We start from the raw sequence: 14,707 nt of genomic DNA, 5'->3' as shown, positions 1-14,707 counted from the left end.
TCGCCCGATATCTCTTAGGCCTTTCGTCCACGATACTACATTTATATGTGAATTATCAAAAACATTCATATCAAATTTCTTTAAGTTCACGATTAGAAGCTTTACGAACTTAATAACGATACATTATTACGCTGGAATTAATCAGATCTGTCCTACTTTTTCTATTCATGGAAACATATTTTGTAGGACATCTATTGTTTTTCGTTCGTATTCAGCACAGTGTCAAAATATTGATCGAGAACTGTTTATTATTTTATATACTGTATTCCTTCTACGTTTTGCCCTTGAATATACATTTATTGTGGTATGTATACCGTACATACATAATTTAAACCTATCCTTTACGAAAAAATGCCAAAATACGGAAGAGGTGGAGAACTGAATTCCTGATTTCATCTTCTTCAAAGAAAAATCATTTCATCGTCATAAAACGTAGCTTCTATCCTATATAATGAATTAATAAACACATAAATTAATGGAACGTAAAGAAACAATGACATAAATGAAGGAAGTTATTTTGGTTACTTAACATCATGTCAGTTACTAAGAAGCAATAAAGTTTTCGATTTACAAACGGCTACCATTTAATATATTTTAACAACGTTCCAACGCTGTTTCTTCGCTAAAAGAAACATTAAGAATTAAAAATATAGAACCACAAGAAATTCTGTCGGTGATTATGGTAGATAAAAATAAGCGTATCCCTTCCGGAAATTATTTAACGCTCGGTCAGCGATTTTGCATAAACTAACTATAATCGCTTTCACTGACGTATTAAATTGCTCCGCATTCCATCCACTACGAACGTGTTCAATCGCCATCGAAAATTGCGATTGAAACGTTACTAAACGCGAGAACTTTGATAATTGAGGCGTTGAAATAAGCGATGTAAATAAAAAAAAGAAGATAAATAGAAATCGGTCTTTTTACTGAGAAAGGAGATAAGATTGATATGGAATGCGGTGGAAAAATGTAATAAATATTGAAATAATTTATTTTGCCCTTAAACCTATCTCGAGATAAAGGTATGATAATAAGTGCTAACTAGATTGTGGTTGAGAAACATGAGGGCACAACACTTATCACATTTATTTTTTTTCTAAACGTACTGAACTGCAATATAATATTCGTTTTATTTTCTTTGTTTCCTCGACCGTTTATCAACTTCATTCTCACATATGTTCGATATTTTCAGATTACATTTAAAAACCATTCAGCAACCATTTTGATGAAAATTTATTGTGATCGATCAACCGTATCACCTATGAAATTTTTAATATCTCATAACGTAAAATTTTCGTCGTGTTATGTTTTTTTTTATTACCAGAAAGCATATAATAAATACAAGAATACGACGAATTTATATCACAACTCAGTACAAAGATGGTAAATTTTGAAAACCCATAGCATTCGCGTGATGTATGCAAGATGTAAATATCAAAGTTGGTGAAAACATATTTTTTGATTTTACTAGAAATATTTATTTCTGGTATTTATGTATACCGTTTATCGTCTCAACTTTTCAGTTGTAATGTAAAGTTTTTTTATTATTAGTATGAGTCGAGAATTTGGTGTATGATGAAGGCAAAAAAGATTTTTCAAGAATTTTATTTCATTTTTTTTTTTTTTTTTTTTGGTTCATGTATTTTTATCCTTCATAAAGTTGTGTAATAATATCCTACACATAAAATTTATTATTTTTAAAATTTGGGAAAATGTATAAATTTTTTGTTTCATAAAGTATGTATCTTGAAATTCCTGAATTAATGTTTTGTTATTCACTCATGACACGAATGGTGTACTATTTTACTAGTATATTATTCATCCTCATTTAATACTTGACTCTTCGTGTTTTCAATATCACATTTTCTGTTAAAAGGGTGTAACTAATGCAAATAAATAAAAATATTATTCCTCCATCAATTAACTTAACTAATCCTTAACTAATCAAATCAGAAATATCGAACACAAATTCTGTACTAAAATAAATCAAGCTGTCAACATTTGTTTTCCTTTATAAACCTGTTTTGTGTGACATCTCCTATTCTTTCATGTTATTCTTCCACATTGCTGTCATAATTCGTGTAAGTCATTTTATGAATGGTATTTTATTATTGAAGAAAATATCATTCAGTGATTTTATACTTTGACAGGAATGCAATTCGAGAATCTCATTAATAAACAAATATATCGAATAAATTATTTCACCAAGAATATGTTCTTTATACACGCAATTTTAATGTGTATAATATAGTATCTTATAACAAAAAAATGTATAAAATACAATTTCAAAGAATAAATCCGATACTGATATCTCTGTAATCAGGAATCTCATAAAAAATTAAAGTACATATATTATAAAATTGCATCCTGTTAAATCAAATAATTTTTCTTATGCGTTCAAGCTGCTATTATTAGCACAAGTACTGCAAAAGTTGCGTGGCTGTTCTTTGAAATAAAAATACTAATTGGTCGTTCATCTCCTTCAACAACATTATTTAAGAAGTAACTATTTAGCTATTACAGTTTTCTTATTTTATTTACCAATTTTGTTCTACCATCTTTGCTTCGGTTCTCAAAGGACTATTATAAAATTCTGTAGCATACAGGATAATTACGTAGATACGATACGATGAAACGGGTTGTACGGCGACATAGATCATGTGATTATAATTTCTGTACATAGGACATAATCGTTGAATGTTCGTCGAATTAAAATGTGAATGGATCGAAGTTGCTGTCAAACAAGATTAGAACAGAATGTGCTTTCAGTAATTTGAAAGAAAGACATTCTGTTCCTTTTAATCTTATTTCTTTCTCGATAGAGTATTGTTACGTAATTCTCCCTTGTGTTGAGGAACATTTACTATGATGATATCTATTAATATTTATTGAATTATATATTATATTCATCACGATATTTATTCTGATGATTTAATTATATTATATCCTTATCTTTTGTCGTACATATCTTTCTTGCTCCTTCTGAATAAATAAATAGTGATAGAAAATAATTTTATTCATTTGTTCTCTAGTTTTATATAAATATATCTCTTTATATTGAATTAAAATGCAGATTCAATTCAATACATTAGTTTGTTTTCTCGAAGCAATAGTTACACTTGTTTCTATCGAATATCCACCAAAACCTTTAAAATACCAAATAGTTTTAAATTATTCAAAGTACATGTATGTCAAGTTTTACTGATACCTAAGCTGGTATCTTTAATCGTAAGCAGCTGATACTCGAAATAGGAATTTCTCTTACTATTACATAAGCATTTTCATTGCACCTTGAAGCGCAAGAAACAAACAAGATAATTCGAATCTTACAATCATTCATTATCACCTCGAAAATATAACAAGAGCGTAAATTCCGGCTCAATAGTAAACCAAACTAACTTAAATCGCGATATAAATATTACCTTTGGTACGTAAGAAGGTTTTACCTGTATTATTGTATTTAACAAATAGATAGGATATTTAACCGACGAACAACCATTCATTATCACCTGGAAATCACAGAAGAATGCTAAATCCAGATAACCAATAACCTAAACCAACGTTGAATTCCAATGTAAAAGTCACCTTTTCTACTCAAGAATGTTTCAATTGCAGTTCTGTATTTAGAAAACAGACAAGACGATTTAACCCAGATAGCCATTCATTATGACGTTGAAATCACACAAGAATGCAAAGCCTAGATTACCTAGGACCTTAGCTAACTTTAGTAGGTGCTACTATAAAAATCACCATTCCTACACGAAAACTTTCGATTGCATTTTTAAATTAATCGATAATCATGTAACTTATACAACCATTCATTATCACCTGGAAATCACGCAAGAATGCAAAGTATCTATGTTGTCTATGATCCCAAGTAATTTAACACTAGTGCCAATGGCGAATAAAAATAAGGCACGTAGAAAAGAATTCAGAATGAAAGATACAAGAGGAAATATAAAACGCGATGAAAGAGCTAGGTTTTAAATATAAAAATACATATACGCAATAGTTCCATAAATTTAGAATACCATACAATGTCTCAAAAAATTTACGAATTGTTCGTTTTCACTACTTTTAGTTCTGATATTAAATCCAAATATAAAATTGCTTTACGTGAACGTGTTTTAACTGCATCTATACATTTAACGAGATGGAATCGTTTAGTCTGCAGGATCTTGATATTATGCAAGAAAGCAACCGCGTACAAAAGCAATAACGCAGGGTAACTTAAGGCCAAATAAAGAATTATCTTTTCTACAAAAAAATCATTTTAATTATATTTTTACACTTAACAGGGCAGGGCAATGCAATTCGTACAATCGTATATGTGTTACCACAAGAAATTGCACAAGAACGTGAGTTCCAAATTAAATCCTAGTAGAAAAATCATTCAACATGATAACGTTTTAATTCCTATAATCATATATTACCACCTCGAAATTATACAATAAAGCAAAGTCCAACATAAGTCGCCTTTCGCACACGAAAACATTTTAATTCCAGTTTTCTTTTTTTTTTCTTTTACGTTTAGTTAGACAGAACGATTTAATTCACATAATCATATATCACCATCTTAAAATTACATAAAGTTTAAACTTCGATTTAAAAATTCCCCTTCCTATATAAAATTATTTCAATTACACTTTCGAGTTTAACAAACACGCGATATGATTCGATTCACTTAGCCATTCACTGTCAGCCGAACGTTGGGCAAGAGCAAACAAAATCACAACCCCTGTGACAGGGTCAACGTGTAACACGCGTTCGTTGAAACGGTTGCAAAACATAGAAGAATTCACTGGCGCGATATCCTAATTGCGAGATACGAGCCAGTGAGTCGATAAGCCGCAGGAATATGACTCGACACCGCAGGCCCGCCCTCGAACGTCTTAATAACAATAATTAGTTCTCACCCCGGATCTATTTCGCCTTAGGTGCTTTCTGTACGCTGCTTAACAGCTCCCACGAAAGGTAATAGCGTCGATAATGCTTACACGTTGTCGTAGCTGAAGGTACGCGATTAACGCGGAAAAGTGTTTTTCCTTTGCTCGAGCTGCGTTACGCGAGATTTTCAAACGTGCCTCGTTCGCGTCGTAACAGTGTGCTACTTGTCGAACGTTTATGCGAGATATTTTATGCGACGATCACCAGGCTGTTGATTTTTCTGTTTTGGATTTATGAGTACATGATGTTGATTTTTTATTTTCCTTTCTTAAAAGTAATATGGAATTTTGTACGAGAAGATAAAAATTGATGAGGAATTTTTATTTTTGTGAGGAATTATGGTTTTCGTGTAGTTAAATTCATTTTATGATCGAATTTGGTTGATCGATGCTTGTCGTTCTTTTTTCGATGTACGAGTGCTTAATGTTAATTTTTATTTTCATCTTTCAAACGACTTGGATAATGTCGTAAATATAATGTACGAATTTTAAGCATCGTCAAAAAATGTCTTGCGTGCGCAGGAAAGTAAACGCACAAAAAAGATGGAGATGTATTTTTTTATTTTCATGTGGAATTGTGTTAGATATAATTAATACACATTAAATGTTATATTAGGTATTATGGGAGCACAATGTTATCTGTTATTGAAGATTCCACTAAGTACAGAAGAAACGTTCTATAATGTAATGCAAACAGCAATAAAACTTTTTTTAGAATAATATAGAATAATTATAAGCAGTTTTCACAGGGAGGTGTGTTTAAATACTGACAAGTATTGATTATACAGATAAAAAATATGATAGGTGCAGTCTACATTTTGTAACTCTCGATAGAACAGTAGAACTAAGATAACAAATTGTAGCTTTCCAATCGGATAAATGTAGGCTTATAATCAGATAAATGATCAAGAACTCTTATTACGATGTATCATGCCCAGCTGACACTAAACTAATTAGTATCGACTGAAAAATTTTGCAACATAGTAACAGCAACATAGTAAAAATTATATTAGTAAGATAAGGAATTGTAGTACTGTAACACTGAATCGATGTTCTAATTACGGTGTAATTATAAAGTAATTAAGAAGTTGTTTCAATATCGTGGCATTATGGTTCTCTATTTTTACCTATCTTTTCTAGAAAATTATTTCGCATTTAATATCTTCATCAACTAATCCTCTTGTCATATGTTGTGAGAAAATTAATCATGTAGTCACTTTAATTGAAGCTATAAATAAAACCAACACTGTTGCCGCAATTGGATATGTCTTGTGAAATATATGGCTGTAACATAATTTCAATTGAATTTTTATCATGTATCATTTAATGGATTTTCTTTATAATGTTCATCGAAATTGAAAATATTTTACCGTACAGTTATCTTAATAAATATGAAATTCATTGCTTTATCTATTGAAATGCGTTAAAATATATTTATGTGCAAATGTGGCGTTACATATGTAGATTTTATATTCCACACAATTCATTTTAGCATACACATTTTAACACATTTATCATAAAAAAATTTTCCTGTATATTGTGTGTGTTATATAAAATATTTAGAAATTCCACTAGCACTCTAATGTGACACGACTGTCACAATTATATTGGTATTATTTGAAATCAATCTGGAAATGTATCTAAAAGTTAGAAGTTTTTTACTGTAAATATATATCAAATAGTACAAATTACGACCTTGGTATACAACATGAATAGCCATCTAAAGTACATAATACACTAACTATTAAATACCTCGTAGTAAAAGAAATAGTGAGGTCTAAAATATTTACTAAATACCCTTTAATTCCTAATTTTTCCTGATTTATTTCAAACTTGACCAACATAATCACGATAGTCGAATCTCGCAACCATGCTAATGAAAATTCAAAATGTTTCGTATAACACGCATAATACGTTCATCAGAAGGTACCCAGAAGTGTTCGAATACTTTCAACCTATGTATCGCCTAAAGAATATTTCACGTAGTGCGATATACGACCTGCTCAGTAGCCATATTGCTTACTGTTGAATGCTATAATCGTTTAAGAATTTCTTTGGAATTTACAATTATTTCTTGAGAGTGGAAAGAATTTCTACTAAATAACGAAAGTGGATTGGGATTGGTATTTCAAAATTGGATATTAAATGTAACAATTATGAAGAAAAATCTGCGATTAGACAGCACAAAGGCTGCTGTTATCCAATGACACAATGTTAAAGCTTATTTATTGGTGAAGAATAGACAAGAAATATCGTGCCATAGCTGAAATGTTCAATTACATCTATCCCATTCACCACAGACATATATCATCATCAGGCTACCATTTATTTTGATCTTTACGAGACTCTTATTGTAACAGGGAACTCAATACTTCAAAAACCTACGGAAGTTACTTCAAATAATCTATCCTTGTAAATAACAAATTTTAATCATATATTTTTTAAATTATCTTCAGTTATATATAACACGTGTAATAAATACACATTTCTCTACGAGTTGGAATATTTTCGAATATTTTTATAATTATGTATATTATGTACAACAACTTACAATCCGCTCGCTATTCAACAATGCATAATAGAATCGTGCGAATAAATAATTTGACCATAAACAGCTAACGATGTTTCGGCAATTATCCCGAACGAGTCTATCAATCCGCGTGTCTAACTGTAAATCACATCGGCTCCGAATCACCGACTCGCGGTTCTGAAAACCGGTTTCACGGTTCCTAACCCTGACTTAACCTATGCCTAACCCAGACACCTAAACCCTTTCGTCTTTCATCGTTCGTAAACTCGAGCGCTTAACCTGGTCTAGACGAGCATGAAAGATTCAGTGAGCATGGCGACCCGGCTATAATTCACCGAACTTCACAAGCCACGTCTCGCAAATCTTACCCCGCAATTAGAACATCGCTGCAGGAGTTTAACCGTACTTTCGGATCGATTGAATTTTGTTAGAAGTTACGTTTTAAAAATGATCGATGGTGATGGATCTTAATCTCTGTTTCGTGACTTTTCGTAGATCTCTCAGCAACGAAGCAAATTGCATCGTTTTCTAGCGTTCATAGAGAAAGTTCTTTTTGGAAAAACTTGAGTTTTATGTTGTTTCTAAATTGCGTTACTTGCTAAGAATATCGATTCATTGATACTTTAGGATAAAATAATTCTGTAGATGATAAACTTTAAGTTTACTACTTTTGAGTTTGTGCAAATATTTGGTGAATTAATTCCGTTATAGAAAAATCAGTAATTCGACTGAATAAGAATAAATAAAATAATAATATCTATAATAATATGTTTTAACCAATAAATCATTTATGTTTGTACCATTACATTTTATAATCTTTTCCTAAATTTTGCAGTTCTCTAAATATATTCGATAAATGTTCCTTTAAATATTTGTTTCTCGTTCATTAAGATTTCTTTTCGAAGCAATTTGTAAATCGTTAATTTTTTAAATTCACCTATAGTAGAACATGGCAAAATTCACTATACATGATTAATAATAATTCATGAAACGTCTTTACGTTACTGTTGCAACTTCATTCCATAAAATCTTTAAGTATTCCGTAACCTCTCGCAAAAAGAAAAAATTGTACAGTATATAAATATAAATTATGTATGGATTATATCTGTTAGACGTTTACGTGTCCCAATTAATGATAAATAAGGAGGCATACACAGACACAGGCGGATTAACGCTTGTCACGAAAGTCGTGTTCATTAATTTCCCAGCCACTGAGATCTTAGAACGCGATCGATCTGTTAAAGACGATATAATTTACATTTACAAGTTCAATGGTGGCCAATCTTTTCATTTCTTAATGCCGTGCGAAGAAATGGTCAAGAAAATGAAGAGACTTTTTTTAAAAATTGGCGTTTTTAGACTAGACGACAATTTCCCCATTTGTTCCACTCAGACACGTCTTAGCGGCTGTGCATGTGACTTGGTAAGACATTATTTTCCATTTTATTCGTCATTTCTGCGAAAACATGAACAGACTATGGTCGTACTATTAAGAGTTTAGACATAATTACTTGTGAATGCATTTATACAATACAATAATTATACAATAATACAAATAATTGATGTATACATTAGCTAATAAGTATATATATACATATATTTATTGAATTAATACATTCACTGCAACAGCATTATATAAGATGGCATAAATATTACTGCTTGTAACCAAATATTTGGAATTTCTGCTTCATAGGGCAAAGTATGCGTCGAGGACCCAACGCCGTTTGTATTTAGTGGCCCATTCGAATTAGTCGACTCTGGTAACAGTTTTGCTGGCTACATAGATCTGGATGTTACAGTTATAAATTTAGGAAGGTATTGTGCAAGTTTTATATGATGAACTGAAGTTTGTGAATTTAATCAAAAATTTAATTCTTTGCTTTGTATAGTCAATCATCCTCTATTGACAAAGTTTCCAATTTCTTAAAAGAAATTATTAACAGTTATAGCATTAAAAATAAATGTACTAATAAATAATATTTATTAAATTTTTCAATTTAAAGAAATGACATCTAAATTCACATGAAGTACCTTCTGCACATTTCTTCTGTAAATGCATAAATATTCATAGTGTGTAACCAGACTGTGAATTTTGATACACTTATGGGAGATTTAAAGGTGTAGAAATGTTCAGAATGCATGTAATTCGCAAAAATATAAAAAATATTCAAAGTGGAGTACTTGTTATAAAATAAATCATTATGTAGGTACCATTTCTTTAATTATGTTAAATACAGATATGAAGCTGCAGTGTAAATAAAAATTTGCAGTCTACTTATGACAAAATAACAAAAAATAACTATAAATAAATAATTAAAAATAACTAAAAATAACTAAAAATAAATAACTAAAAATTCATGAAATATAACGACGACTCATACATACGACTTCACAAATTCTATAAAATCTTATTCCATCGTTATTTAACCGTGCCATAATTATAATATTATCTAGAAGTCTCGTAACTCCATACGCCCTCGCACCCAATTGCTTTGTCTTCAAAAGCCACCCCCAGGGACCAGAATATAAGTGCAACGCTAAGGAATTATCGAAGCTATCTAAAGGAATGAGCATACCGGTCGGAGATAATTTAGCGACCATGGGAAATCTCATGATGGATAATCTATTGGATACCGCTCCACCGGGCAACCTAATGAAAGATATCGTTGGAATTTCTCCGGTAGCTGATTACCTTGCTCTAGGAAGTCCGCCTCCTAAATTACCGCGCCCACCTTTAGTAGATCCAACATTGATTACGCGTAAGAAAAAAGGAAAAAAAAATAAAAGGAAGAAATAAAAAAAAAGAAACAGAAGTGAATGCTAAATGTTATAGATATGAAATTGTGATTTACAGAATTGAAATTTTTTAGACAAAGTTTTCATCGATTCTTATAGCTTGTTTGACATAAAGAAGTATAATCAATAGATTGCTAATATGTTTATGTAAGTTCAAATGTTCATTTTTTAGTACAACTAAGGAAATAGAGCTTAATCGATGATAAACGATGTTACAAATATCATACATCTATGAATATATATTCTAATTTACATATTTATGTATTTAATGTATACGCATGTCGTGCGTATTTTAAATATTTTTTCATATTTAAATTTCCCACAATAGTCTGTAAGAGCCTGTAATATAATAATAGCAATACGTGGTGGGAAAATAAAATTTAGGTGATACATAACTGTATTTCCGGTAGAATTAGAAAAATGTAGAAATTATATCCCTCAAAATTATATTTCTAAAAGATTAACGATATTATCCATTATAATTATCTTATTTATATTTCGAGTTACTGTTACATACAGTATTTAATTTTTAATAAAATATTTTCCCTTCGTAATATATATCATTATATGCAATAATTAATTTTTATTATACGTTTTTATTATAAACTAATATGAATTATGTAAGATATCCTATAACTAATTTCCACCGTTAGTTGAACTTTAACAGTTTATGTAATTATCAAATCACTTTTAATTTCTTTAAATTATCTCTCGATCAGGCGAGCCAAAGATAAAATACTATAAATCAACAATACGATTGGTATTCTCTTAATTTCGAATGTAAACTCCAGGAAACTATTATTAATGACCGATACACGTTTAATGAAAACACTTCTTTTGTGATAGCATTGCCTTGAGCGACAGTTGAACTGTTTTACTCGAGTTCGATCGTCAGAATGCGTTTCGGAAATCGTTCCACGAGCCGTCTTCCAAGCAGGCAGGCATATCCTAGAGTTAAGAACATTACGTTCTCATAAATCAGGTTCGATTCGATTCGGCATAAATCATAATCGTGTCGTCGGGCATATGCAGACATCTCTGCCCTATAGCGAAGAGCTCCGTGAGAAAGATCCTCCACGACGCTGAATCGCTCTCTCTTCTCATGATATGCCGTTAACTGCTTTTCATCTTAAGCCGACGCGTTTCTTTCGATCGGTTTCTCGGTTCCGTCTTCGAACTTACATCCCACGAATAACCTCCGTAAAATTATTTCATTTTGAAACAAATGACAGATTCAAAAGCTTGTACGGTATTGTTAAATAGGTACTTTGGAGCTACTTTTTTAAATCACACCGTTTCGAAAAATGTAAGTATATACATTTTTCAAGATTTGAATAAGAACTGTTCGCCATGGACTTCAAAGTATATAATAATCAATAACGAATGGAAGTTTTCAGCACCTACCGTGGCAAGCTTCCTCATAAATTCAATGAATTATATTGTAAAAAGTTTTATTTCTATTTTTTCCATAAGTTCGAAATACCTTGCTTTGACTTAAAAGCTTTTAAAGCACACAGATTTTTATTTCGCGTAAAGATTACAAACTAAATTAACTGGAATCTGGTATAAGACCTTCCCTTAATATTTTCTTCACATTCTCAAATATATTAAGTTCGAGAAACAATATTTCGTACGCACCAACCTGATAAACTATAGAACGTGATAGTCTTCATATAATTCTGCCTTCGCAAATCAGGTAGCTAATTGGAACGCGAGTGAAAAACGAGCATCGGAAAAGTGCATCCTACGTTTGTCACGAACTCGAACATCTCGGCTAAAACAACTTTGGTATCGTCCCACGGACAACTGCCGGCTACTCGCGCGTTATTATTTATTTTCCGCAGTGGGAGGAGCGAGTGAGTTTCGAAAGCGCCTCGCGTGCATCGATTTGACTTAGCCTCACGGTTACCGGTATCCCGTAACGACTTCCTGTCGTAGTTGCTCGTAGCTGCAACCACCCGTATACAGGGTGTGTCTGCAGTGCATGACAACACGTATTTTATAAATTCTTTCATTTTTTAATCGGACAATCACGATGTTTGACAAAAAAATATCGTTTACGTTTGGAAAAAGAAATTTTAATGGAAAAGAAAAATAATGCGATCAGAACGTTCGATGGTCGCACGTGTGTTTCTTGAATTTTACCAGATGTCGTAGTCAAATTTGCTTCCAGGGAGGTTAATCGATTACTCGCGTAATACGTGAAATACGCACGATATGCGGAAATGAATTATTAATGCGACACGTGACCGCGACACGCGAGTGCTCTGCACGAGGGAGGCGGAAGTCTGCATATATAAATTAATGGGAGAGTTGTGGTGATAGTGACATCCTTTGGATTGTAATTTGCTTTAGAAATAATATTCTTATATCGTTTTATAGTTGTTATCGTACTTTGATATCGTTTAATGAATAATTTGATTCTATATATAGATTGAACGGTTGATAGGAATGAAAGCTCTCATATTGTTAGGGTACTTTACAGATAACGTGTTGTTTATATTATACGTTAGTTTTATAAATTATTTGTGCAAATATATGAAACTCTTAACAAAATACATTAAAAAGGATGTAAATTATAAAAAAATAAAATTTCGTTTACAAAGTGGAGAATAGTACAAATGTGCAGCACTTTTCACATAGACCGATCGTAATGGAAGTAATTGTAATCGTAGTATTTACATAACAATCACAGAATATTAAAATTGAGATTAAATTACGATTCTAGCACAAGGAGTACATTGCACAAGGAGTACAAAACATAATCTTATAACATAATGAACTGAATTTCAAATTCAATTTCCAAGCTCAACATTTTTTCAATTGGATATAGAGTGGCAAATAAATTCTAAATTGTAAATCCTATAATATCACGAATTGTTACATTGAATTTTCAATTTAACTTCCAACTTTCCATTCAACATGTTTTCATTCGAATATTGTTAAACATCACTTGAAAGCTATAACCTAAATCACAAGGGGCAATGAAAATCCAATTTCCTAACTTCACATAAAATTTCGCTTGTCAAATCATAAATTAATATCTGACCGCTATTCAATAAATATATTCTCTGTTGCAGATACACTGTGTATATCCGATCGGGAGCGTGCTGCTTGTTCGAAGTTCACGCGAACGTTGGCTATTATTCCGCCGCGGACAGTTCCTTTTCGTCGAAGGATCACAATAATTTTCTACCGTACATCTTTGAGAACATTTAAATCGGCCGAACCCTCCGGAACACGTACGTGTATCCGTAGCACTTACATATATTTACATCGAATTAACCTCGGTCAACCTGGGTGGAAACAGGTTGCTTTCCCGTAATAATTATTACACCACTCGAATTATAATTATTAATTCCGTACACTGATTCGATCGTTCGTCTAATTAATTCCGTGCATTAATTGACCACCATGCTGACACAGAGACGCGTTCACAGAGATCGATTGCGTTCAAGCCAAAAAGGATTACGAGAAGTATCTTTAAATTGCTCTCAGTCGTATCATTCGAATTGAATTAAATATACGTCTTGGAACTTTTTCATTCGTCTTTTTCCCCTAAGAATCTTTCTGATTAATGTAGATATCAATTAGGCGCGTGAATTGAGCCTCGAGATTGTAAATTGTTAAATTAGCTACTGGTTTTGTGTGGCCTGATGCGAATAAATGAATTAATCTTATAACTGTTACTGTAATTAATAATAGTTTCAAAATAATTTCGTTTCGCTGGTTGACGAGATAAAATATGTTTCCTGCATGATTACGATAATGATTTATCAAGCGAAATATAGTTTGTATCTATGTGTAGCCGCTTATTTCGTTTTATAATATAAATGTAGCACAAGTACAAGTATACTTACTACGTGCTGTATGAGGTACATCGAAATTGTTAGTATAATAGTTGTTAGATTGTTTAAGTTGACGTTTTATAGTTTCACAATGAATTTTGGAGAAAATTATAAGTAACGCGTAGTTAGTATTTCAATTTCAAAATAAAATTATATGTAGATATGTATGTACCTACGTACGTAGATGTGCGTGCACAATTGTTAAATTACGCTTTAAATAATTGCCATGCTGCCATGTATATATATAAAATTTTATAAAATTAAATTTACTTTCTCTTTATCGAATAGGAAATAATTAAAACTTCTGCGCTGCATAGTATAAAGATAGATGGTTAATAAATTCACGGGCAAAATAGATAAAATTACCATCCTTCCAGTTGCATCGTGAACAATATTCTATGTTTTATATCTTGGAACATGTTTTTTAACATTATTAAATAGTAACAATCACGAATTAAGACGATCGAACTATTTCGTATATTTTAATAACATGTACCTTACATAACTAATGAAACAAATATTTATTTCACTCACTCGTATCCTGCGCTGACTCTCCGAATTCCCTCGAACAACTCTGCACTAAA

The 14,707-nt window shown here is 31.5% G+C and overlaps 1 protein-coding gene across 1 annotated transcript; it reads left to right on the top strand.

The window, feature by feature from the left end:
* Positions 1-8,569: 8,569 nt before the first annotated feature.
* LOC100748432 lies at positions 8,570-14,221 on the top strand. The gene is made up of 4 exons (XM_024372097.2): positions 8,570-8,902; positions 9,173-9,294; positions 9,934-10,238; positions 13,356-14,221. Exons 1-4 carry the CDS (start codon positions 8,570-8,572, stop codon positions 13,598-13,600), a joined length of 1,005 nt encoding a protein of 334 aa, XP_024227865.1. The 3' UTR covers positions 13,601-14,221.
* Positions 14,222-14,707: the final 486 nt, after the last annotated feature.

This window comes from Bombus impatiens, unplaced genomic scaffold, assembly GCF_000188095.3.
Source record: "Bombus impatiens unplaced genomic scaffold, BIMP_2.2 scf_3007, whole genome shotgun sequence".
Classification (NCBI taxonomy): domain Eukaryota; kingdom Metazoa; phylum Arthropoda; class Insecta; order Hymenoptera; family Apidae; genus Bombus; species Bombus impatiens.
This window is presented reverse-complemented; position numbering and strand designations above follow the sequence as displayed.